The sequence below is a fragment of the Peromyscus californicus genome, unplaced genomic scaffold (assembly GCF_007827085.1).
Source record: "Peromyscus californicus insignis strain IS unplaced genomic scaffold, ASM782708v3 Scaffold_21__1_contigs__length_65335640, whole genome shotgun sequence".
Taxonomy (NCBI): domain Eukaryota; kingdom Metazoa; phylum Chordata; class Mammalia; order Rodentia; family Cricetidae; genus Peromyscus; species Peromyscus californicus.
The window spans coordinates 63,160,134-63,186,771 of record NW_026294514.1 but is presented as its reverse complement, the minus strand read 5'-3'; the positions used below and the strand labels follow the sequence as shown (position 1 = coordinate 63,186,771).

Here is a 26,638-nt window from a genome sequence, read left to right as displayed (position 1 = left end):
TTGAACTTGCTATCTTGTTGATTAAATTCTGATCCTCCTGTCTCTAACTCCCACATTCTGGGATTACAGGCATGGGAGACCACACCTGACTACAGTGTGCATTTCTTTTCTTTTTCTTGTAGAGATTTGTTTTGATACTTTTAATTATGTGCAGCATGTCTGCATGTGGCTATGTGCATATGATTGCATACAGGCCAGAGGCATTGGATCCCCATAGCTTTTCAGTGCTGGGAACCAAACTTGGGTCCTCTGGAAAAGCAGCAAGTGCTCTTAACTGCTGAGCCATCTCTCCAGTCCCGTGTATATCTCTCAGTCTTGACTGTGTCAGTCTCTTTGTGATCCCAGCACTAAAGAGGCTGTAGCAGGAAGGATTATAGCAAAATTGAGATCAGCTTGGATTACACAGGGAGTGTGAGAGGGGCATGGGCTGTAGAGGGAGACTGTCTCAAAACCAAACCAAACAGGTTACCCCGTCATGTCATTATCGGTCCAGTAAGGTTAACGTCTGTCTGTCTTTCTGTCTGTCTACCCATAGCTGTTTTATCTAACCCGTCCATTTCCATTCATCAGTGGAGCCAGTACTGCCTTCATGGCCACCTGACTCAGTGGCCAGGGGCAGTGTTGTGTGAGTCATCTGGACGTTTCCCTGGTCTTCCCTTTGGCTTTCATTGTGTTGACACTTGAGGGAACTATAGTCCCCTGTAGAAAAGCAGACTACAGCTGGGCTGGGCGTGGTGGCTGGGTGGTGGCGCAGCCTTTAGTCCCAGCGCTTGGGAGGCAGAGATAGGTGGATCTCTGTGAGTTCAAGGCCACCTGGTCTACAAAGTGAGTTCCAGGACAGCCAGAGCTATTACATCGAGAAACCTTGTCTCAAGCCCCCTCCCCCAGTCCCACAAAGAAAGCAGAGAAGACTACTCTCCTTGTGTTTTGGGGTTGCCTTGCAATTGGGCTCAGGCCTTGCATCCCATGCTGAATGTTCCCAGGGGAATGGCATACTCTTCTAGGACAGCAGCACACCTGGAAATGCACAGTGTGGAGTCAGGGCTTCCTAACTTGGAAGGTCACCAGTGTCCCCAAGGACATCCTCAAAGTTCAGGAGCCACCTGCATCCTGGAGCTCAGGCCTGCCTGTTGCCTGGCCAGAGGTTGGGTAGGCAAGTCCAGGTCTGGGCAGAGTCCCTGGTGATCGGCAGTACCCTGTGGGCAATGTAACTTTAAATAGGATTCACACGTTCATAAACACAGGCCACCTTTAGTATTAAAAACAAAATTACCGCCTCCCTCACGCTCAAGTAGGTTTAAAGTGGCTTATTGAAAGGTAGAGAAGATAAATATGAAAAAAAAATAGAGACTAAAATAGATTATGGATGAAAGAAAAGAAAGAGTAAGCCAGGTGAAGGCCAGGGTGAAGAAAGGTCTGAGCAGTCATGCCATGCTTACTGAACCTCGGAGCTGCTGGCTCCAGGCTGGCCCTGAGCTCTCCAGTAGCCCATGTCAAAGGAGACTCGGCTTCATGGCTTGTGCGCTGCTGCAGCCAGGGGCACAGTTAGGAAAGCTTACTAGGTAATATTCTGTGTCCAAAACACCATGGTGCATGCTATCTACATGGGCCAGGAAGCACAGCCAAAAACCGATTCCTGTGAGCCCCCCCTCAACACACCCCTGAGTAAACTCTTAGGTGCTTTTAAGTTCTCTGTATGCACTTTAAAATTGAAATTAAAAAATTAATTAAATTTTCCAAGTATTCATACTTTATAATTTAAAAGCAAGTTCAGCCGGGCGGTGGTGGCGCACGCCTTTAATCCCAGCACTTGGGAGGCAGAGCCAGGCAGATCTCTGTGAGTTCAAGGCCAGCCTGGGCTACCTTGAGTTCCAGGAAAGTGAGTTCCAGGAAAGGAGCAAAGCTACACAGAGAAACCCTGTCTCGAAAAAAGCAAAAAAAACCAAAACAAAACAAAACAAAAAAACAAACAAACAAAAAAACAAATGAACAAAAAAGCAAGTTCAATTTGTTGTTGTTTTTTGTTTGTTTGTTTGTTTTGTTTTTCGAGACAGGCTTTCTCTGTGTAGCTTTGGAACCTGTCCTGGAACTCACTCTGTAGTCTAGGCTGGCCTCGAACTCACAGACATCCCCCAAATCGACGTCTTCCATGGGGAGTCAGCAAAGCCCAGCACACTGAGCCTAGGCCCAAGCCCCTCCCACTGCACCAAGGCTGTGCTAGGTGTCACACCACAGGTACCGGATTCCAGAATCCTACCCATAGACCAGGGACAGATCCCGATCCCCCTGCCTGGGTGCCCCCCAAACAGTTTGAGCCAAACAAATGTCTTCCGTATCCAGAGAGCCTAGTCCAGTCCCATGGGGGCTCCATAGCCACCAGTCCACAGTTCATGGGCTTCCACTAGTGTGGCCAGTCATCTCTGCACGTCCTCCCATCATGATCTTGACGTCCCTCACCTGCAGAATCCCTCCTCTCTCTCATCAATTGGATTCCCGGAGCTCAGCCTGGTGCCTGGCCATGGATCTCTGTATCTGCCTCTGTCAGTCACTGGACAAAGGCTCTATGATGACAGCTAGGTTATTCGCTAGACCGGTCACCAGAGTAGACCAGTCCAGGCACCATCTAGACCACTGCCAGCAGACCAAGATGGGGTCAACCTTGTGGATTCCTGAGATCCTCCCCAGCACCCTGCCTCTTCCTATTCCCATGATGTCCTCATCTATCATGATATCTTCCTCCCTGCCCTCCCACTCTGTCCCTGTTCCAGCTCGACCCTCCCATTTCCCTATGTTCTCATCTCCCACTCATCGCCCTCTGCCACCCCCCCACACCCAGTCCGCTCATGTAGATCTAATCCACTTCTCCTTCGCAGGGTCATCCATGTGTCCCTCCTAGGGTCTTTCCCTGTTAGCTAGCCTCTCAGGAGTTGTGGGTTGCAGTCTGGCCATCCCTTCCCTCCCATTTAGTATCCACTTATAAGTGAGTACATACTATGTTTGTCCTTCTGAGTCTGGGTTACCTCACTCAAGATGATATTTTCTAGATCTATCCATTTGCCTGCAAATTTCATGATATCATTGTTTTTTACTGCTGAGTAGTACTCCATTGTGTATATGTGCCATATTTTCTTTATCCATTCTTCAGTTGAGGGACATCTAGTTTCCAGGTTCTTGCTATTTATTATGAATAATGTTGATATGAACATAGTTGAGCATGTGTTCTTGTGGTAAGATTGAGCGTTCCTTGGGTATATGCCCAAGAGTGGTATAACTGGGTCTTGAGGAAGACTTATTCCCAATTTTCTGAGAAACTGCCATACTGATTTCCAGAGTGGCTGTACAAGTTTGCATTCCCACCAACAGTGGAGGAGTGTTCCCCTTTCTCCACATCCTCTCCAACATAAGCTGTCTTCAGTGTTTTTTTAAAATATTTTATTTTATGTGTATGTTTGCCTGAATGTATGTTTGTATACTGTGTGCATGCTAAATCCATTTTTTACTTTTATTTATTATTATTAATTGATTTATTTTGGGGGAGTTTTCTGAGCTAGGGTCTCTTTTCATAGCCCTGGCTGTCCTGGGACTCACCATGTGGCCTTGAACTCACAAAGATCCACCTGCCTCTGCCTCCTGAGTGCTGGGATTAAAGGCATACACTATCACTCCTGGCTAAACCCATTTTTAAAATTTATATATATATATATATATTTATTCCTTTTTATTTTATTTATTTTTTTTTTCCCAAGACAGGGTTTCCCTGTGTAGCCCAGGCTGTCCTGGAACTTGCTGTGTAGACCAAGCTGGCTATTTTATATGTATGAATGTTTTGCCTACATGAATTTCTGTATACCACGTGGATACAGTACCCACAGAGACTAGAAAAGGGTGACAGTTCCTGGGACTGGAGTCACAGACAGTTGTAAGCTGCCATGTGGGTGCTGGGAATCAAATCCAGGTCTTCTGGAAGAGAAGCTGGTCCTCTTTAACTGCTGAGCCATCTCTCCAGCCCCCAAATTAATTTTTAAAAAGCCCCATAGTCACACCACTGCTGCCAGCAGTTATCCCAGTACTGAGGCATAAGGCCGGTTGCTCGTATGTTCCCTGTAGGAGGGATGTGGCCCAAGGTTGCAGATCAGTTATGCTTATGTATTTGCTCAATTACTGAAGAGCTGTCCCCAGAGCTTCTGGCTGTGTTGGCCGCTCTGTACACAGGGACAGAGACTGGGCTGTGTAGTCGGCCTTAGGATATAAGTCTTAGGGAGACTTAGTTTGTAGAAATCTTAGGAGCTGGCTTCAAGCCAGGCAATTGGCCAGCCACCTAAAACCTGCTGGTGTATGTAAGACTCACTGCAATGCTTTCCAGTCTGAACTTCTTCACACACCCCCTTCTGAACCTGAAAACAGGACAGAAGAACTATCAGAGAGTTTGTAAAGATCACCATCAACACTGACAGGGCTTCTGTTAGAGAGTGTGGGCATCATTTGTGGAGAGATCTGAGTCCAGGAATCTTAGCCGTTCTGAATAGCCTACCAAACCTGGACTGCTGCCCTTACCACAGAGCCGACACATGGGGACAGCATAGGTGAGCAAGAGCTGGCCTTCCCACAGAGCTGCCACACGGGGGCAGCATACACAAGCGGAGCTGGCCTTACCACAGAGCTGCCACACGGGGGCAGCATACACAAGCGGAGCTGGCCTTGCTTTCCCTGGCAGGCTCTGCAGTCAGCAAGAATGGGTGGGCAGGTGACACACAGCCAGGTGTGCCATCCCTCTACCCAGAAAAAAAGAAGGGCCACGCTGGCAGAAGGCCTCACAGACCTCAGGAGAGGACGGGGCTCTCGTGCCTTGTCTCATTCCCAGACCACTGTGTCCAGATGCTGCCTTGTCTGAGCTGGCTGGCGGATCCAGTTGTTCCCAGAGGATTGGTGCTGATGAGATTCTGGTGTTTTGAAGTAGAGAATTCTAGATGTCGTGTAACACTGCATCTGTGTGACTGACCTAACCCCAGTTTTCCTCATCTTTGCCTTCCTAGGGCCAGAACTGGGGTAGTTAAAATCACATAGTGTTATCAGCTGCTCAGTAGAAAGAAGTCCAAGTTCTCCCCTGGGCAAGGAGATAAAACAGTTTTCTAAGATTCTGGAAGGACATCCATGCTGCAGTGATATTTTCACCTCAGCCAACAGCAGCCCCTGAGTTCTGTGGTGATCAGTCTCCCTGTGTAGCCTGTCTCTGCCTTCCAGTGCTGGGATTAAAAGCGTGTGCCACGTGCCTGGCCTATAATCTTTGTACACTGACAAAAACTTGTAACTGCATTTCCTAGACTGTATCCCCATTGTTTTAAAAAATATTTTATTATTGCTATCTTAATAATACGTATATGCGCTTGAATACAGTGCCCAGAAGAAGGGCACTGGATCCCCTGGAACTGGAATTGTAGGAGGTTGTCAGCCACCCAGCATCAGAGCTGGGATTGAACTCAGATCCCCTGTCAGAGCAGCAAGTGCTCCTAAGCTCTGAGTCTCTCTCCAGTCCCTGTGTCCCCATTGTTATGGAGTGTGTGCCTAGTGCTCAGGTCACACAAGCCACACCTGCAGTTAGAGGGAGGGAGCCAGCTGGAGAGTCCGGGCTACAGGGACTTTCAGCTTGAAAACAGCAATTTCACAGTGTGTTTATGGCAGACCACAAAACCTTTCTCTTCAATTCAGCCATCTCCCATAGCTTACCTGATGCCTCGGTTAAATACACCTCCTCCAGACCTTTAAAAAATGTATACTTGTGCTGCTCTGTACCTCGTCCTTTAGCTTATCAGTGCCTTTGTGTATGTGTTTTATTGTTTTGAGACAGGGTTCCAGGCTAGCCTGGAACTCACGATCCTGCTTCACCTCTTCCCAGCATTGTGGTGCCCGCAAGCACCACCTTGTCCAGCCTAACTACACTGTTTTTCTTTTTTGATTTTTGTTTGTTTGTTTTTTGAGACAGGGTTTCTCTGTGTAGCCTTGGCTGTCCTGGAACTCGCTCTGTAGACCAGACTGGCTTCAAACTCTGAGATCCACCTGCCTCTACCTCCCGAGTGCTGGGATTAAAAGCGTGTACCACCACCACCTGACTACCTAACTACATTTTTGAGAGAATTCTCTGTCCTTGTTAGCCTGCTTTTTAGTTCCCTTACTAATAGGTTTTCTGCCCCTCCCCGCTCCCCCTCCCACCCCAGTTGGCAGAGTTTTCCTGTCTTGATCACCTGCTCCCTGTCCCGGAAGCGGCTTCTAAATTACCATATAGAGACTTAATATTGTTTATAAATGCTCAGCCAATAGCTCGGGCTTGTTACTAGCTAACTCTTACACTTAAATTAACCCACATTTCTATCTATGCTTTGCCACGTGGCTCATGGCTTGTTATGTCATTTTTTTACACGTCCTGCTTGCTCAGCAGCTGGCTGGCATCTCCTCTGACTCTGTCCTCCTTCTTCCCATCATTCTCAGTTTTGCTTTCCTGCCTGACTTTCTGCCCAGCTACCTACCGGCCTGTCAGCTTTTTATTAACCAATGAGAATAATACATATTCATAGTGCAGAAAAAGATTGTTCCACAGCACCCCCTCCCCACATAATACATTTCTCCACTGCCGCAGTAAACCAGGTCAAGCCAAATTGAAAAAGTATAACAACAGGTTTATTTGAGCAAAGCAACTCCCAGGCGGGTTCTCCAGTCCCAGAGATGGAGGCCAAGGCTGGGGAAGCCACGCCCAAACTAAAGCAGAGAGGTTATATAGGTTGTAGACAAGGGGTGGTGATGTGTCTGCCACAAGCTGGGTTTGTGCCCAGCTGTGGTCAAAAGCTGAATGCTTTAGATGGGGACTTAAGCAGCTAGCAACTTCAGGGGAGGACGCCGCCTTAGCCACCAAGAATACTGAACTGGGCTTTTTAGCACCTTCCCTTTGTTTGGAGACTCTCTGAGTGGGCGGGGTTTGGAGAGAGAGACAGGAGTGGGGCTTTCCTGATCATGCTGGGGTGAGCTGGCGGTTCCAGCCGAACACTTACCTTGTAGAGGTGTAGTTATTGTTCAGTTTTTTTCTTTTTTTCTTTCTTTCTTTTTTTTTTTTTAAGATTTATTTATTTATTGTGTACACAGTATTCTGCCTGCATGTAACCCTGCAGGCCAGAAGAGGGCGCCAGATCTCATTACAGATGGTTGTGAGCCTCCATGTGGTTGCAGGGAATTGAACTCAGGACCTTTGGAAGAGCAAGCAGTGCTCTTAACCTCTGAGCCATCTCTCCAGTCCCAAGTTTTTTCTTTGTTTGTTTGTTTGGTTGGTTGGTTGGTTTTTTGGAGACCAGGTTTCTCTGTGTAGTCTTGCTGCTGTCCTGGAATTGCTCTGTAGACCAGGCTGGCCTCATACTCAGAGATCGGCCTGCCTCTGCCTCCTGAGTGCTGAGACTAAACACATGCGTCACTACCTCCGGCACTTTGTAGGGTTTTGGTTTGAAGACAGTGTGGTCTCTGGTGTGGAGATGACCGTCCAGCCTGTGGCTGTCTTGAAGCTGCAGCTGCATTTGTGTGAGGTGCTGTGGCTCTGAGAACACATGGCCCATCCTTCCCTTCTCTGCCGCTGCCCTCCAGAGACGTGAACATAGAAGTACTGGAGGACGCTGGGGGACAGCCCTTTCTACCCCGTGATGACCAAGAGCCTAGCCAACTCTCAAGTGGAAATGCAAGCCATATCCCACCTCAGTGAGTCCCAAGGCCCAGTGGTGTCCTCCAGGGCTTGTGAGTTTGTGAGAAGTTTTCTTCACTGAAATGAATCTTTGTTTGGACAAACAGCACAACTGGGAACTAGCCCTCCCTTTTCCCCACATCTCCTGGTAAGGATGTATTGGAAATAAGAGTTAAAATATCTCCATGATAGCAGTAAATCCACAAAAGACCTAGAAAATGGGAGCATTGGAGGGGAACTGCATTCACGCTGTCCTTTGTAAAATGCCGTGGGGTTGTGGCGGCCGTCTCTCAGGATGGACTGGATAGTTGTTGAGGAGCAGGGCCACACGTGGCTCTTCTTCATGTTGTGTAATCCTTGCTCTGGCTGAAGCTCAGCATCTCCAGCCCTCCTCACCTCCTGGTGCCTTCCCTAGGTCTTCAAGGCTTCCTTCAGCTGGCCACGTGGCCACTCTACTTCAGACTGAGTGTGGCAAGAGAGTCACCTGCTGAGATCCCACCCCTTGCTGCTCACACACAGACGTGTGCTCTATACCCCCTCCCCCCATCTATAACTTTAATCAGCTGGTAGAACCATTATTGGCTGTTAGATCTGACCTTCCTTCCCCAGCTCCAGACATAGGCTTCCAGACTCCTTCCACAAACGTTTTGTGTGCCCACCATCCACTCTGCCCTGTTGCCTGTTGCGGAGAATGACATTCCAGAAAGCACCTGGAGGTCACCCATGTGCCCTGGTCATCGGGATCTGGCAGAGTGACCCCTCTCTGCTGTGTTAGTTGCTTGGAGTTGTTGAGACTGCCCCGAGTTCTCTCCTGGCTCTGAGCCAGGGCCTCCTCTGTCATGCTGGTCACTCAGCTTTCTGGGTGTGTCTGTAGGATTCAGGTGTCTCAGCGGTAGCAGTCACATTACCCCTTTGTTCAATGACTGTCTTCAGGGCAAAGTGGGTCTCTTTCTGTGTCGTGCCCCACCCCCACCCCATCCCATCCCCACCTGAGACAGGGTTTCTCTGTGTAGTTTTGGTGCCTGTCCTGGAACTTACTCTGTAGCCCAGGCTGGCCTCGAACTCACAGAGATCCTCCTCCTGGCTCTGCCTCCCGAGTGCTGGGACTAAAGGTGTGCGCCTCTGCCGCCACCCGGCTGTGGTTCTCTTTGTGTCCACACTCTCTTCAGGTTACACAGTCCCCAAGGATGCTCCCCCAGCTGCAGGCTGAGGCCTTGTGTGTCCCGCTCTTTCCTGAGCCTCTCTGGAAGTTTCCTCAGGAGGGTCCACAGTCCTTGTTCATGTGCACTTGAGCATAGCCGAGGCATGGCAGGAACGGGCCTGGCCTGAAGGCTTTAGCGGCCCCTCTGTTTTCTAGGCACATGCTGCTGGGGGTCACGCTGCCCTCCTGTCCTACTCCTGGCTGGGCCAGGCACCTCTTCCTTCTGGCCTCTCTTTTTCTTTTCTTTGTGTTTTTTTGAGATAGGGTTTCACTGTGTAGCTTTGGCTGTCCTGGAACTCACTCTATAGCTCAGGCTAGCCTCGAACTCACAGATCCGTCTGCCTCTGCCTTCTGAGTGTTGGAATTACAGGCATGTGCCACCACCGCCCAGCTCTTCCAGCCTTTCTTGTGCTCACATGTCCCTCCTGAACTGCCCCTAGGAGTACTGTCCTTGATGTCACACCTGAACTGAGCTCTCCAGAGACACTTCACAGCCTGACCCCACAGGTCCTCAGGTTGTTCCCATCAGTTGTCTCAGGCCTGCAGCTGGTCCTCACCTCCTGGACACCAGGCCTTAGGCCACAGCTGCTGGAAAGGCAGGACTCGGGGGCTTCCTGTGTCTGAGGAAAGAGGAAGGTGTCACATTTTCACCTTGGCTTGTGTACACCTTTGTCTCCACATCTAAGAATCCCAGGAGCTTTCACTGAGCAGACTCAGTAATTGACACCTTGGTTTACGGCTTGCTCTCCTGTGTCCTCTCTCTGTCCTAGCATTCCTTCAGGGCTTCTTCGGTGGACTCCACCAACTAGCTGTTTAGGGAGCTTGGGAACACTGTCTGCCATCTGAGTCTCATCCTTGGCTGTGGTGGCCCTTTTCCTGTCTCAGGATGGAGTCCTAGAAATCAAATAGCACCCTCTAGGACAGAATCAGGCCTCCGTAACAAGGACATCCTTTCTGGGGCTTGCTCCTTCAGCATTAGGAATCTGCTGTTGGGTCAGGCAGTGGGGGCACACACCTTTAGTCCCAGCACTTGGGAGGCAGAGGAAGGTGGATCTTTGAGTTCAAGGCCAACCTGGTCTACATAGTGAGTTCTAGGACAGCCAGGGCTACACAGAACCCTGTCTCAAAAAGCAAGCAAACAAACAAAACCTCCACTTGCCTCAGTGGAGGGCTTAGTTGTGACTGTGATAGATTTTCTCCTGCTGGGGCTGTGTCCCCTGCCAGTTGGTGGGCTCTGCATGTCCCCACACTGCAGTACCCACAGCCATGGGACAGTGACTCAAATGCAGGCCACAGGAGCTGTGCTCATAACTGGCTTGAGAGCCTGCAGCGGATACCTTAGAGATCCAGTGCATGTCCTGGGTGGCTCAGCAGAAGTTCAGAAAGCCTCCTTGGTGTTTGTGTGTGATGACCAAGACTTCTGGGGCTGGGATATGGCTCGGCCGGAGTGAAGCCTTGGGTTCAGTCACCAGCACCGAACCAGGAGTGGTGGCTCATACCCGCAGTCCCAGCGTTCAGGAGGACCGGAAGCTCAAGGCCCTTCTCAGTTAAATAGTGACTTTGAAGCCAGCCTGGGTTATGTGAGGTCTTGTCTCAAAACCTACAGGAAGGAAAGAAGTAGAGCTTCTTTGAAGTCCCCTTACCTTGAGAGGGCCACCCCCAGGTGTCAGTGTAGAGGCCAGCCTGGAGTTGTTACACTGAGAACCCCCAGTGGAGGAGGGGCGTGGCGCAGGCCGCTGGGGAAGAAGAGACTATGCAACCCACAGTGTTGCTCTCACTGGCCTCTCCAGGTGGGTACTGCCTGTGTCTCGTGGATGGAGTGTCAAGTCTGGAGTCATTTAGCTCGCATCAGAAGAGATTTGACTGCTGTATGCCCGGCTGGTAGTTAGCAGACAGTGAGATGGTTAACACGCTCGTGAGGCCGTGACGCTAGGTGAGGCTCAGTCGGTAGAGTACATGCTTAGCTTGCATGAAGCCTTGGGCTCCCTTCCACACACCGTGGAAAACCAGGGGAGTGGTGGGTACCTGAAGTCCCAATACTCCAGGATGTGAGGCAGGAGGATCAAAGGTTTGAAGGCATTCTTGTTTATGTCTGAGTCTAGCCTGGGCTACATGAGACTCAGTTTAAAAAACAACCCAGAAAATCACGTAAGTCCCTGTATACAACAGAGGAGCAACAGCCAACAGCATCTGCAGACCCCAGCACGTGTTCTCTAAGGGCAGACTCACCCAGTGGGGACTGCTGGGGAGGGACGCACTCCACACCCGGTGCAGAGGCTGGAGAGCACTTAGTTGTACCAGAGGAAGGTTCGAAGAGGTAAGGGCAGAGAGCTGTGCTGGGGTCCTTCTCACTGGGCACATAGTCACAGCTGCGGGGGAAAGGAAGGAGAAAGGATGTGGAGAGGGGAGAGGTGTAGCCAGGGAAAGGTAGGAGGCACAAAAGTGGCTGGTGAGGTAGAAGACCTCTTATAGGGAGTGATGAGTTTCACTGAGGAGCTAGGAATGGCTGTTTTTAGTGATTCTTAGAGATTTGTATTGGTGTGTATACTAACATTTAGCAGCTCCATATCCTCATTTGACCCACTATCCTGCTGTTTTTAATGTGTGAGATGATGTTAGGTGAGTAGATGATCTCAGACTTGTTTCTGAACGGCTTAGTAAGCTAATAATAGGAATAGGTAACTTATTTGATCAAGACAGCCAAGGATTAAAATGTGAAAACTTCTGGGAGAATAGAGTAGCCTGCTTGCCTAGTGCTTGCAAGGCTCTGGGTTCAGACCTCCTAGCACCACAAAAACTGTGAACACATACATAGTCATGAGGCATTTAGAAGTGAGGCTTGGCCAGGCGGTGATGGCGCACACCCTTAATTCCAGCACTTGGAGGCATCTCTGAGTTCTAGGCCAGCCTGGTCTACAAAGTGAGTTCTAGAACAGCCAAGGCTATATAGAGGAACCCTGTCTCTGAGGAAAAGAAAAGAAAAAGAAGGAAGGAAAGAGAGAGAGATAAAGAAAAAGAAGAGAGAGAGGCAGAGAGAGAGAGAGAAAGAGAGAGAGAGAAAGAGAGAGAGAGAGAGGAGAGAGAGAGAGAGAGAGAGAGAGAGAGAGAGAGAGAGAGAGAGAGAGAGAGGAGAGGGGGGGGCTTGATGTCTACAAGGTAGGATCTGTGGTCTGTAAACTTGGCAGAGGGAAGCAGTCAGAACCAGGGTCCTTGCCAAGACCACTTCCTTAGTATCCGTGGGGGCTCTGGAGTCACTCTTGGGAGTCAGTCCTCATACATTCGTCAAGTGCTGACTGGTGTCTCTGGATGCCCAGTGTTGGGAACAAATGACATATTTTCAAAAGCTCCTAAGGAGACAGAGTCCCGCTGTGTCCCTCTCTGGCTTCAGGAACTGATGACATTTGATAGACTTGCTTCCTTTCTTTCCTCTGTTTAGTTTTTCTCTCTCAGGTCTGCTTTACTCCGCCCTCCTCTTTTCTTCCCTTTTCTTTGCAAACTGAGGGTGCTAGGCAAACGCTCTGCCATTCAGCTGTGCCTACCCTCTTCGCTCCAAGTCCTTTGAAGCCGTTCCAAACACTGCCTCACCAGTAAATAAAATACCCACATCTGACAGAGATTTAAAAATAAACACAACCCACAAATAAATAGAATCAACAGGAATCCCCAACACCAGTTCAGTCTATACTCAGATTTCTTAATGTAAGAAATGTAAAATTTTATTTTACATTTGGTTTGTGTTGTCATACACATATCTCAGGTTGCATTTCTTTATTCCTCTATATTCCTCATATTTAATCTGGCAATGCCCATAGTAAAAACAAACGATGATGTATACTTGCACCCCACATTCAAACTAGATGGGACGGTGTGACTGTCCATAAAGGAGGCGGTGAACTGGCCTGCAGGCAGGATAAAGGGGTGAGGTGAAAGGGAATTGTAAAGTTTTTCTTTTCTTTGTTTTTTTGTTTATGTGCATTGGTGTTTTGCCTGCATGTATGTCTATGTGAGGGTGCCAGATCCCCTGGAGCTGGAGTTACAGACAGCTGTGAGCTGCCACGTGGGTGCTGGGAATTGAACTTGGGTCCTCTGAAAGAGCAGTCAGTGCTCCTAACCACTAAGCCATCTCTCCAGCCCCTGTAAATGTTTTCTGTTTTCTTTTTCTAAGACAGGGTTTCTCTGTGTGGCCCTGGCTGTCCTGGAGCTCCCTCTGTAGGCCAGGCTGGCCTGGAGCTCCCTCTGTAGGCCAGGCTGGCCTGGAGGACACTGCGGCACCAAGCACTTTGCAGATGCTGCCTGTGGCCGTTGGACGGGGCGGGTTAGTGAGTGCCTCGCGTCAGTGTTTAACACCGTCTCTTTGCTCCTGCCCTCCCTCAGGCCGCAACCATGTTACGAGCCTCTTTGGTACCTGAGTAAGTAATCATTCTTAGGAGTTTTTATTAATTGTATTCTAAAACTTTATTTGCTTTTTATTTTATGTGTATGAGTGCTTTGCCTGTGTGTATGTCTGTGTATCACCTGCATGCCTGGTGCCTGCAGAGGCCAGAAGGTGGCATTGTATACCTGGACATGATTGTGAGCCACCTTGTGGGTGCTGGGAACCAAACACAGGTCCTCTGGAAGAGCAGCCAGTGCTCTTAACTATAGAGCCATCTCTCCAGCTCCGTATTCCTATCTATATGTGAAGCTTGAATTCAAGATAGTTTAACTAAACATTCAACCACATGTGGATATGAAAGGAAATGCCAATGATCATAAATAGTGCTAAACTAGAATTATCTTTTAATATTGATTCTTGTAAGAGAACATTAAATAGCAAAAATCTGTTGGCTTATTCCTATGGTGTTCTTAGAAATGAGTTCTATCCTCTTGCCTCAGCCTCCAGGTTCTGAAATTAGAAGTATTAGCCACCACACCCACTTTGTTATAGTAATTTTGAGATGTAAATTGACTATTACAAAACTTCTTTTTAAAAATGCTCTTTTGAAGATGTATTTATTTATGTGTATGTGCGTTCTGGCTTACCTGTGTACACCACGTGCACACGGTGCTTTCAGAGGCCTGAACAGAGTATTGGGTCCCCTGAAATTGGAGTTACAGATGATTGTGAGCTGCCATGTTGGTGCTGGGAATAGAACCTGGGTCCTCTGCAAGAGCAGCAAGTGCCCTTAACTGCTGAGCCATCTCTCCAGCCCCCCAAGACTTCCCAGTGTTAGTATTTTACACAAGCCCTGTGCAGTTAGAAAGCCAAAAGGTCGGCCTGGGTGTGGGGAGCTGGACTTGAGTGACAAACCTGTAATCACCACACTGGGGAGGCTGAGGTGGGAGGGTCAGCCCGGGCTACACAGTGGGACCTGTTTGAACACTAAAATAAAAACAAAACCTATTTGCAATTTTTTTCTTATTATAGAAAATTTGCATGCCATTGAAATCTAAGAAGAAATAAATTTAGACTACATAAAATCCACCCATCAGCAGGGATGAGCTGGATGAGCTGGGCGGGGGCCTGGGCACTAGGCTCCCAGGGGAAGGCTCTGTCTATTTTGGGAGCCCACAGTTGGGGTGGCGTTTGGGCCACTGTTGGTTGCTTGAGTCTAAGTAGAGATCTTGATGCTCGGGAGATGGAATGACATGCCCTCTGCCCTTTCTCTTCTCTTTGAACTTGCGATGCTGAATAGGAAGTTGAAGGATGTCCCATTACTGCCCTCCCTGGATTATGAGAAACTGAAGAAGGATTTGATCTGGGGCAGTGACCGCTTGAAAGCCTTCTTGTTGCAGGCTCTGCGCTGGGTAGGTACCTTCCCCTTGAAGTTAATAACAAAAACCAGAGAGAAAACTCCAGCACTGCTTTTCTTGGCTGGCCACCTGGTGACTTGGCTGGTTTCTCATAATCCCTTCACTGCAAATCCTTTCCTGCTGCCTGCCACCAAGACCTGAGGTTAAAAGCCGCTCCAGCCAGGTGTGGGAGCACAGGCCTTTACCCCTCAGCTTGCAGAAGGCGGAGGTAGGTGTCGTTCTGTAAGTTCAGGGCCAGCCTGGTCTACACAGCAGGATCCAGACCAGACCAGGGCTATGTAGTGAGGCTCCACCCCTAGCCCCAGCAAGCAAACCAGCTCCCAGAGTTAGGCCTTGGCCGTATTCTCCAGCACTCTGTACTGGTGTCTGTTACTGTTGCTCCAGTGTGATATGGCAGCTGCCTCTGCCATTCAGCCCTGCCTGGTCAGGTGCTACATTCAGCTTGGGGCCTGCATGTTAGTTAGAACATGTAGCCAAACCCAGTCACAACTCCAGAGACCCCTGGGTACAAGTACTTCGCCACACTGGTTAGGCTTCATCTGGATTCCCATTCCTCAGTAGTTAGGTTGATCCGTTGCAGCCAGTGGTTGGTTTTCAAGGGTTCCAGACCCCTCTACATTCTCAGAAATGTTGTGGACCCCAAAGAGTTTTATTTGTATGGATTTTATCTTAACAGTATTTACACATTAGAAAATTAAAACAGAAAACTGGAGAATGCATCATTCCCTGTAAAATTAACAAATGACCGCTTAACACAAATAACAGTAACTAGTTTCCCAACAACAAACGAAGTGAATGGAGAGTGACGTCCTTGTGCATCTTTGTAACCGTCTCCGTGGTTTGCCTTTGAGGAGGACCCTGGGGTCCTCAGAACCTGCCTTTTGTTAGACTTGCCAGTATCACACTTCCACAGCCTCTGAGAAAGTGATCAAGAACGGCAGAACCCATCTCAATGTCAGGGAAAATAGTCATGTCCCTTCCGAGTCCACGAAAGAGTTTTGGGATGCCCAGAGTTCTCTGAACTACACTTTGAGAATTACTGGCCAGAGCCTTTCACTAAACAGTCCATTCTAATTCACCCTAGAGGAGTGTCAAGCTCCCGTGTGGATCCCTGCATTTTGGGATCTGCTTCAGAATTCTTTGAGCAACTTCACCACCTTTGAATGGAAACAGTCCTCACTGGTCCGTGGCATCTGGTGGTGCATCCTGGACTGTGCCTCACTGGGAACTATGAGGAATACTTGGGGTTCAAGGGGAGACCCCTGTGGTACCTGCTCTGGTTTGTGGGGGCCTGCTGACCAGGGTGGGTGGGCAGCCTGAGTGATCATCAGGGCTGCCTCAACCCTGGTTTGCTTGTGTCTGCTCGTGTTACCACACTCACCCTGGTTGCCTGAGTTTGCTACCCAGCAATGGCTCAGTCTGTCCACTCCCTGGGCCTCTTGCTGGGACAGGGCCTCCCTTTCTACAGAAAACAGGCACTCTGACCAGATAATCAGGAAGGCATGCGGCTGTTCAGTGGCTTTGCCTGTGTTCTTCTCCAGTGCCCCATCCAGCCTCTTGGCTCCACAAGAATTACCCCATGTGACATTCTTGACACAGTCCTTTAGCAGTCCCCTCATAGTGGTGATCAGGTCAGCTAGCAGCATGCCCCTCCCTCTGAAGGCCTCTCCTTCCTCCTGTCTGCTGTGTCTGTTGACTCTGGCTTGGCCTTTGTCCATGTGCAGACCAGGATGTTCTGAACACACCACGCTTGTCCTCAGACAGAAGCAGATTCTGAGCCTCAGGGTGTTTATTTAAGACTTTTTTTCCTGGAAAAGCAATTTGCTCGTGTCACACACACAACTTTCTCGTGTCCTAACAAAGCTGTACACAGCAGCCATGTGCACCTGCACATCACACAAACTTTTCTTCTTCCCCTGTGGATAGCACACAAATTCATATGGCACCATATCAGATTTAATGGCTTCCCGAATTCTAGCCAGCTAGCCAGCCTCTCTCCCATCTGCCTCCCCACCTCCATTGCTCATTAGTCCTTTTGGATAGGGTCATTGAGAGTCTTCTAAAGGTAGCCTGGGCCCCCCTTTCTGAGCTGGACCACTGCCCCACCCCACCCTTCCACACACACTCACCTTCCTCCCTGCTGGTGGACCATCTGCTCACCCTTCAGGGCCTAGCTCTTGCCTCTGTAGGAGTTTGCTACTTTGGTTTTTCTTTGCAGCGCTTGACCACATCCCATCCTGGAGAGCAGAGGGAGACAGTCTTGCAAGCCTATATCAGCAATGACCTCTTGGATTGTCACAGCCACAACCAGGTAAGAGGTGGCCAGGGCCTTCCGCGGTAGAGAAGGACCTTAGCACACATGAGGCTTTGGTTCCTCTGGACGCTGTCAGTGTGCTGACCTTGCAGTGTGAGCTCATCAGCTGCTTGAGGTCTGTGTTCGCCTCTTGATCGACTCTTCAGTTCTGGAGAGTCCTGAACAAGCCACTGCCTCGTAGGCTCTGCAGCTCTCTTCTGCTAGTTTTCCCGCCCTCTTCGCTCCTTCCACTTGAGTTGTGCTCCGTTTTGGAAGTCAGTGGTGGTTTTTGTCTAAGTGCTACAATCTCTGAAGCCATTGAAGAATGTAGTTCCTTCAAGTCCGTTGTTACTTGTTTTATTGTTTGTTTGTTTTGGTGGTGGTGGTGGTGGTGGTGGTGGTGGTGGTGGTGTTTGTGTTAGGGCCTTTTTGTTGTTGTTGTTTGTTTGTTTGTTTCAAGATAGAGTTTCGCTGTTTAGTCCTTGCTGTCCTGGAACTCACTCTGTAGACCAGGCTGGCCTTGAACTCAGAGATCCACATGCCTCTGCCTCCCAAGTGCTGGGATTAAAGATGTATGTTACCACTGCCCAACAGGGTCTTTTTTTTTTTTTTAAGATTTTTTTTTTTTAAAATACTTTATGTGTATGGGCATTTTACACCTGCATGTATGTATGTGCACCACATGTCTGCAGTGCCCATGGAGGCCAGAAGGCAGTGTCAGATCCCCTGGAACTGGAGTCACAGTTGTGAAACCCCAGTGGGTGCTGGGGATTGAACCCTGTCCTCTGGAAGAACACCTAGTCAGTGCTTTTAACTGCTGAGCCATTTCTCCAACCCCTTGTGTTAGTGTCTTACATAGTCCAGGCTGCCTTCAAATTTACTATGTGGGCTGAAGATGACCTTGAACTTCTGAACTTCCTGCCTCTACAACCTCCTGAAGCCTGGGATTATAGGCTTGTGCCCATGGCTAGTTTACATGGTGCTGGGCATTGAATTTAGGGCTTCGTGCATACTAGACAAGCGCTCTACCAACAGTTCATCCCCAGCCTTGTTTTGTTTCTAAGAAGGAATGACTTTGAGTTCTCTAAAGATACTAGGCAGTTTGCAGGGTAGGAAAACTCCTTGGTAATGCAGATGCTGGGCCACCATGATTCCAAAATGGATTGGGCTCTTGGGAAGGGAAATTGAACTGGTTGTCTAGGTATTTCTCCCTTAGTGGTTCTCAAAGTTTGGTGTGTAGCATCATCAACCTGAAGGAACTTATTTCAAACTGTACACATCTGACAGTTCTAGCTCTTCAGCATTATGTATGCATCTGAAGAGCACACTTCCTTAATTCAAGGACTATTGTCTTTCCAGATTCATAGTTCCACTTATTATTCACAAGAATGAATATAGAGAATATTTGAAAAATTTAAAGTTGTTTTTCCATCACCCAGATTAAGAAATAGAAACTTGGGCTGGAGAGATGGCTCAGTCATTAAAGGCCAGGCTCAGAACCAAAAATATAAAGAAATAGAAACTTCCAGCACTTAAGAAACTTCTAGGTTGCATCCCCTTTCCTTTCTTTTATAAAGGAATAGCTACCAAGCCAATCTTGGGATGAAGGAGGCAAAGGTCTACATAGTGAGTCCAGGATAGCTAGGGCTACATAGACCCTGTCTAAAAAGAAAAAGAAAGAAGGGAAGGAATGAAGAAAGAAAGAGAGAGAAAGAGAAAGAGAGAGAGAGATGCCACCATCCCAACTTTTAAAAATTACAGTATGATACTGTGTTAGTTAGGGTTTCTTTTTGTTTGTTTGTTTGTTCTTTTTTTTTTTTTTCGAGACAGGGTTTCCTCTGTGTAGTTTTTGCCTTTCCTGGATCTCGCTCTGTAGATCAGGCTGGCCTTGAACTCACAAAGATCCGCCTGGCTCTGTCTCCCAAGTGCTGGGATTAAAGGATGCGCCACCACCGCCCGGCTAGTTAGGGTTTCTGTTGATGTGAAGAGACACCATGACCACAGCAACTCTTATAAGGGAAAACATTTAATGGGGTGGTTTACAGTCTCAGAGGTTTAGTCCATTATCATCATGGCGGGACATGGTGGCACACAGGCAGGCATGGTGTTAGAGAAGGAGCTGAGAGTTCTACATCTTGATCCACAGGCAACAGGAAGTGAACTGTGTACCACACTGAGCATAGCTTGAGCATGGTAGACCTCAAAGCCTATCCCCACAGTGACACACTTCCTCCAACAAAGCCATACCTACTCCAGCAAGGCCAAACTTCCTAATAGTGCTACTCCCTTTGGAGGCCATTTTCTTTCAAATCATTACGTTCCACTCCCTGGCCCCCAAAGGCTTATAGCCATATCATAATGCAAAAATACATTCAGTCCTACTTCAAAAGTCCCCATAGTCTAATACAGTTTTCAAACTTTTTTAAAAATCTAAAGTTCAGAGTTTCTTCTGAGATTCATGCAATCTCTTAACTGTAATCCCCTGTAAAATTAAAACTGCTGCACATAAAAAATAAGTAATGGAACCCAGGCTGTCTATCTACTTTAAAGCTGAATATTAAAAATAATTTCAGTATAACTCCAGAGAAGCCCGTGTAACTCCCACTAGGGGAGGAAAGGAAGAAATCCGACATCCAGGAGCACCTCCTGTGTGCAGACCGTTCTATTATGAGCTTTTCCATGAGATCTTGGTTGGTCCTTACACTTGAAATGTGGGCATTATAATCTCCTTCACAAGTGAGAAATAGAGGCTCAGGATGAGGTGTGGTGTCCTAGCCTAGTTTCGTTTCTGATGCTGTGATAAAAGCAACTTGGGGAGAAAGAGTTTATTTTCACTCGTCAGTCCATCTTTGCCAGCAAATCTAGACAGCAGGAATGCCACCGGTGGCGCAGCTAGTGACATCCTCGGTTAAAATGGGTCAGTTAAGGTAATCCCCCACGTGCATGCCCACAGGCCAGCCTGCTCTAGGCAGCCCCTCATTGAGACTGTCTTCCAGGTGATTCTAGATTGGATCAAGTTGAAAGTTAAAACTAAACTTTGTGTGAGATTCAGACTAAGATCTTAAGCCAGACATCAGTATTCTCTATAAGAAGTGTTTTTGCCAGTCACAGTTTTTTAAAAACAGGCCAAGTTGGGGCTGGGGAGATGGTTTATTTGGTAAAGTGGAGCACAAGCCTGGCTTCCCAGCACCCATGTTAAAAAGAAGGCAGGTAGGCAGTCTGGCTGGGTGCTGTGATATGTTCCTGTAATCCCAGTGCAGGGGAGGCAGAGACAAGAGGGTCCCTGTCTTGTTGGCCAGCCAGTCTAGCCAAATCAGCGAGTTTCAGGCTCCGTGAGAGACCCTGTCTCAAAAATAAGCTGGAGAGTGACTGAGGAAGACATCGTTGGGCTCCATATGCACGCAGGAGGGAACAGTCTGGAAGGGTGTCCTGGAGCGTCTCTGGGCTGTGGAGATGTGGCTTCTGCACTTGGTTGCCCGTTACCACATGTTCACTTGTGAACACTCCTCAGGCTGTGCCCTGGTGATCTGTAAGTTCTCTGGACTGTACACTACAGTGAAAATTTGCCTAAATAGAGATGGTACAAAGGTAGTTGACATTTTGGGATGGCATGTGGCCCTTTCAGTTGGCCTGGTTCAGTTGGAGCACTCTACATAGCACACAGAGCTACCGTACAGGAGTCTTGCTTCCCCAAACTTCTACTGACACCCGCTTGTTCCTCTCTCCTGAACCGATGTTCTCCTTCCAGCCTCCTCCCCTCCACCCTGCTTTCTGAACACAGGGTTTTACTAGTGCTCTACCACTAAGTTACATTCCAGACACTGTTTGTTTGTTTGTTTGTTTGTTTGTTTGTTTGTTTGTTTGTTTTTAAGATTTATTGTTTTTATTTGTGTGTGCGTGTGTGTATGAATGTTTGTCTGCCTGTATGTATGTTCACCATGTGTATGCAGGGTCTGAGGGGGTCAGAAGAGGGTATCAGATCCTCTAGAATCGAAGTTATTCATGGTTGATAGCTGGCATGTGGGCACTAGGAACCCAACCCAGGTCCTCTGCAAGAGCAGCCAGTACTCTTAACTGCTGAGCCATCTTCTCCAGTCTTGCAGCCACTGGTTTTGAGAATATCTTGCTATAACCTGGACTGACCTTAAACTGGAGATTGTCCTGCCGCTGGCTCCCAAGAGCTGGGTGACAAGCATGCACCATCATGATGGCTTCCTGTCTGCATTTTGGTAGCTCCCTGCTCATGGGAACCTGGTGTGCCCCGATGCGGAGACCCTCTGTGTTAGCCTCTCGTGATAACGCTCCCTCCCTGTCCCTGTGCTGGAGATCACAGGGACAGCACAGGGACATCTAGCCACTTTCTTTCTGTTTGTCTGTCTGTATTGTCCCCTGCTTTGTCCCTCGCTCCTCAGCATTTTGAAGCGTAAGTGGAGGAACTCAGGGCATTTGTCCTGTACAAGTAACGTTTCTCATGGTATTTAATCAGCTGTTCAGGAATTGTGTCTTTAAAAAAAAGCCATTTCCTGTAGTCCTGCCGTGTTTGGAGGGGGCTGAATTAGATGTGTGCTTCTCTCACCTGGACAGCCGGCAGCAGTAGCAGCCACGTGTGCCCCGTTGTTCTAGCTGCTCAGCATACTTAATTCATTTAACTTAGAACTTTGGGCGACTTCCTTTTGCCAAGTCTCGGCAAGTATCCTTTGGCAATCAAGAGCTGCAGGTGAACTGTGGTTGCAGCTGTTTTCCTCTAGTTAACCAGGCCTGGGGGCGTCTGCCCCTTCCCGCCTCCCAGCTCACTGTTCCTCTCAATGGTTGTTCCCTGCAGAGGAGCGTGCTGCAGCTGCTGCACTCCAAGAGCGAGGCTGTGCGCCAGTACATGGCCAGGCTCATCAATGCCCTGGCGTCCCTGGCTGAAGGTGAGATGACATCTTCCCTCCGGGAAGAACAGCCCTGGTAAAGCCCCGTGGCATCCCTGTGAAGTCCCAGGTCTCCTCATTTCATATCTGTTCTTCCAACATCTCTTGTGAAAATGAGTCCTTAAGATAATTGCCCAAGTTTCTGTCAGAGCAAATTTTCTTGCCTTTGGAGTTTATTTTACAATATGTAAGATTTTATAACTCTTACTTAAATTGTTTTTAACTGCATAATAGGTAATACTTTCTCTGTAATTCCTACTTGCCAACATAAGTGTGGTAAAAGAAGTGAAGCCTGTTCTAGCAAGCACTGCACCACTCCTCCATTCTGAATAAAAATCAGCTTTACAAAGGGCCATTATCAGGGCAGATGAAACAGCTCAGGTAGTGAAAGCTCTTGTGTGAAAGCTCCTGACAACCCGAGTTGATTCCTAGAACCCACCAACAGGCCAGCTGTGGATCCCAGCGTTGGTGGAAGGGAAGACCTGACCACTGAAATTGTCCTCTGACCTACATGTATGTGCCTTGGCACCCACATTCACAAAGTACATCTCACACACACCGTACACACCCAGGATAAGTTCCTTACAGTCTTATTTGTTTGAGGTTTTGTTGCTGTTGTTTTGTTTTTTAATTATTGTTGAAACTAGGTCCTTCTATGTAGCAAAGACTGACCTTGACCTCCAGGGCTGGGGTTGTGCACCACCACACCCAGCCCCATTTGAGGTGTTTTTAATGTGAATAAAAAGAGTTTTCAGGTTATAAATACATGATAGTCAACATGTTTATTTAATTCATTATCCCATTCATTTGGCAAACACTTATTACAAGCCAGTGTATGCACTGAGACCATTCATCTAATAGTTAGTATTTGTCAATGCAGAGATCTACAAAGGGGGAGAGGTGACTCTACACTTGTGCAGGTGTCCCAGACGGGCCCCACCTCCATCGGGCTCTGAGCATGTCCATAAGGAACAGGAGAGTGTGGCCGAAGCATCTTGGCTACCTCCCTTGCAAAGGTCCGGGGGCTCACAGCATAGTTCCATTCCTCTTTTTCCCTTGTAGGTCCTTCAGGTTCAGGATGTCCCAGACTGTGGTGGTGGCTTATGTTCGGCTTACAGGAAGAAAGCCTTTCTATTGGTTAGATCATTGCTTGAGTAAACTTCTGTTTTTAGACAGCGTCCCCCTATGTAGGTACTAGCCTGGCCATGAACTTGCAATCCTTCTGCTGCGGCTCCCCTAGTACTGAGATTACAGGCATGTACATGGCTCAGAAAAAGTACATTTTAACAATTTCTTCTAGAACTTTCTAGTGTATCCTGTGCATATCTTTACTAGAAAGTGGCCTTAGTGCACACTGGATTAATTCTTTACATCTTCCTCATTTTCATCTCTGGCACATCTTAGGTCGACTCTACCTAGCCCAGAACACAAAGGTTCTCCGGATGCTGGAGGGAAGGCTGAAGGAGGAAGACAAGGATGTCATCACTCGTGAGAATGTCCTTGGGGCCCTGCAGAAGTTCAGCCTCAGGTGAGGACCTGTGAGTTCAGGCTGGCGCGTGCGTGTGTGTGTGTGTGTGTGTGTGTGCGTGTGCGTGTGTGTGTGTGTGCGTGTGCGTGCGCGTGCGCGTGCGCGTGCGTGTGCATGTGTGTGTGTACCATCACTTACTTTGTCCTGGATTCTCATGGCACCCTAGGATATAAATGGTATCTTTCTGTTAACACTTATGAGAAGTTAGATGACTTTCCATGGTAGAGCTAGAAACTTCTCTCTAAGCTCTGCTGTTGAAGGCTGCTGGGGATGGAGGAAGACAGTACAGTGAGTGCACCATTGCCTTCCCACCTAGTATCAGGTTAGTGCCAACCAGGTGCTTGGTGTAAGGATAAACACACGGAGTCAAGGTGCTCCCATGAGTTCTCTCCCAGGAGCCCACCCACAGTCTTGGAAGTCTACACTAGAACTTAAAAGCCTGGCTTTGTTTTGTTTTGAAGTATTTCTTTTTAAATTCATGTTATGTGTCTGAGTGTTTTTCCTGCATGTATGTTTGTGTACCATGCGCATGCCCAGTGCCCCCGGAGGTCAGAGGGAGTGCTGTATCCCTGGAACTGGAGTTAGAGATGACTGTGAGCTGCCGTGTGGTTGCTGGGAACTGGACCAGAGTCCTCTGAAAGAGCAGCAGGTGCTCTTAACCACTGAGCCATCTGTCAAGCCCTTCATGTTCTTTTTGAACCAGACCTAGTGTCTTCTTAGAGAACTTTTTACAAACAGTCAACAGCTTAGCTGGGCATGGTGGCGCACGCCTTTAACCTCAGCAACTGGGAGGCAGAGGCAGGTAGAGCTCTGTGAGTTCAAGACCAGCCTGGGCTACAGAGTGAGCCCCAGCCAACCAAGGCTACATAGAACCTTGTTTCTAAAAAAAAAAAAAAAAAAAAAAAAAAAAAAAACTGTTTTATTTTATACATATGAGTGTTTTGCCTGTGTGTATGTATATACAGCATGTATGTAACACATGTTAGCTGTCAGAAGAGGGCTCTGATCCCCTGGAACAGGGGTTACACATATGGTTCTGAGCCATATGTGGGTTCTGAGAAATGAACCTAGATCCTCTGCAAAAGCAACAAGTGCTTTTAACTGCTGAGCATCTCTCCAGTCCCAAAGGTCACCGTCGTAATTGGACAAGTCTGGTTTTCACAAATGTGCAGAGTTCTGCAGCCATCACAACCTGAGAGTAGAACCTATTTCCCATTTCTTTGTTTGTTTGTACGTGTGACTGTGGAGGTAAGAGGACAATTTGTAGGCATGGGTTCTCTCCTTCCTAGGGTCCTGGGGATCAAACTCGGGCCGTCAGGCTTGGCTGCAGGCCCTTACCCACCGATCATTTTACCAGTCCTAATTTTAGAACATTTCTATCTCGATAGAAAAAAGTCTCACACTAATTGTTGCCACCCTTCATTCCATCCCGGCCCTCGACAGCATCCCATATCTCTTTTGTAGCTCCGTCTTGTGCATGTCCAGCGCATGGAATCATGTAAGATGAGCCCCTCCAAATTGATTTTTTTTTCCAAAGTAATATTTCTGTGGCCTGTTGCCTGGGTCAAGTAAGCCAAAGCTATTGATGATATTTACGTAATTGAAGTAGAAGTCTGCTAGCTTTAGCTATTGAAAAGGGGACTTTCAAAGTGGGACGCCCTTCTTACTGCTCAATCATTCTCTAAAGTATTGTATCCTTAAAAACAAAAGAATTTTTGTTGTCCCAGTTGAATGGGCTGAAGGGTCTTCCCCAGAGACTGTCTTTCATAGCTCCATTCATCCCCATTTGCACTGTGGCGCTCTTCCGTGGAAAGTCCCTTGCCAGTTAATTCAGCTGATAAGGTTGTTTCCCCTTAGGCGCCCACTGCAGACTGCGATGATTCGTGACGGCCTCATCTTCTGGCTGATCGACCTTCTGCAGGACCCCGACTGCCTGTCTGACTACACACTGGAGTACTCTGTGGCTTTGCTCATGAACCTCTGCCTTCGTAGTGCAGGTGTTACAGCCCTCCAACCCCCCACGCATGCACACACACCCAGATACACATGTCCTGGTATGGAGGATGGCTGGGCAGAGATCTGCCCACAAATCTGCATTCCCACTAAGCCCAGTAAGGCTTCCTTTTTGTCTCCCTTATGGAAAACTTAGGAGAGGGGTGAGTACTGGAAAGAATCTGTGTGCAGTTTCGTGTTTATACGGTGCCCTCTGAGGAGCAGAGCAAAGCCAGTCACATTTCTGTCAGCTTTGTTGCACTTTTCGAAGGTAGGAAGTTAAGAGTTATGATCACTGCCACTGAGGATGGAGAGGTGTGTTCCCAGCATCCTCTGGTGTGAAGTTGGCGGCAGGAGCGGTGACATTAAGTCATGCTGCCTGCTCGGTGTTCTCCATCTCACAAGGGCACCGAAAGCTGCTTCTTACCTTTTGGGAATGTAGCTCAGTTGATAGAATGCTTGCCTGGCTTGTGTAAAGCTCTAGTTCCCTCCCCAGTACGGTGTAAACTAGGCATGGTGGTGCATGCCTGTAATTCCAGCACTCAGAAGGTGGAGACAGGATTGGAAGTTCAAGGTCACCCTTGGTTATACTGCAAATTGGAGGCTGACTTGGGCTGACCTTGTCTCAAAAGAAAAAGCAGAATCCCCCAAAACAAACAACAAATGCTTACCCACTCAACGGAGATGGGAGTTTCAGCTTCTGTACGCACATCAACCCTTTCAGACTCTGTCACCCGCAGTATGCGATGCCTTAGAAGAGGCACTCACTGCTGGGCTGTCTCCATGGTAGGGTCTGTGAGAAAGGTAGGTGAGAAGCCTGCTGGCTCAGCCGCGTGCCCACTCTCCCCCATCTGCGGGGCTTCATGCTCCAAGCCACGAGTGTGCTGTCCCCTGAGGAAGTGACTGCTGCTCAGTCTTCTGCTCTGGGAATACCCCGTGTGGAAGCCCCAGCTCCCGGCATGCTTGTCAGACCCCAGCCACCTTTTCCTGTCATCAGCTTACAGTTTGGTGATGTGTTAGGTGACACAGTGTCCACACAGCACATTAGACTTGGACTGTTGTCAGGGCCACCACCAGCTCCCAAGTTCTCGGGTTTGTGTGGGCTCACTTAATTCTGCACCTTCCTTTGGGGCAGGGGCTAATAATATATGTTTGTTTGTTTGAGATTGGGGCTCTCTATGTAGTCCATCTCTCCTGGAGCTTA

At 48.3% G+C, this 26,638-nt stretch overlaps 1 protein-coding gene across 5 annotated transcripts in view; it reads left to right on the top strand.

Annotated features, from left to right (window-relative positions):
- Armc9 (armadillo repeat containing 9) overlaps positions 1–26,638 on the top strand; it is a 136,513-nt gene that overhangs the window by 25,505 nt on the left and 84,370 nt on the right. For all 5 annotated transcript variants that reach the window (XM_052750534.1, XM_052750533.1, XM_052750537.1 and 2 more), the window contains exons 10-15: positions 13,290–13,324; positions 14,591–14,702; positions 16,927–17,019; positions 21,824–21,914; positions 23,319–23,442; positions 25,300–25,439. In XM_052750534.1, coding sequence (XP_052606494.1) covers positions 13,290–13,324; positions 14,591–14,702; positions 16,927–17,019; positions 21,824–21,914; positions 23,319–23,442; positions 25,300–25,439 — 595 coding nt within the window. The remainder of the gene's footprint in view (positions 1–13,289; positions 13,325–14,590; positions 14,703–16,926; positions 17,020–21,823; positions 21,915–23,318; positions 23,443–25,299; positions 25,440–26,638) is intronic.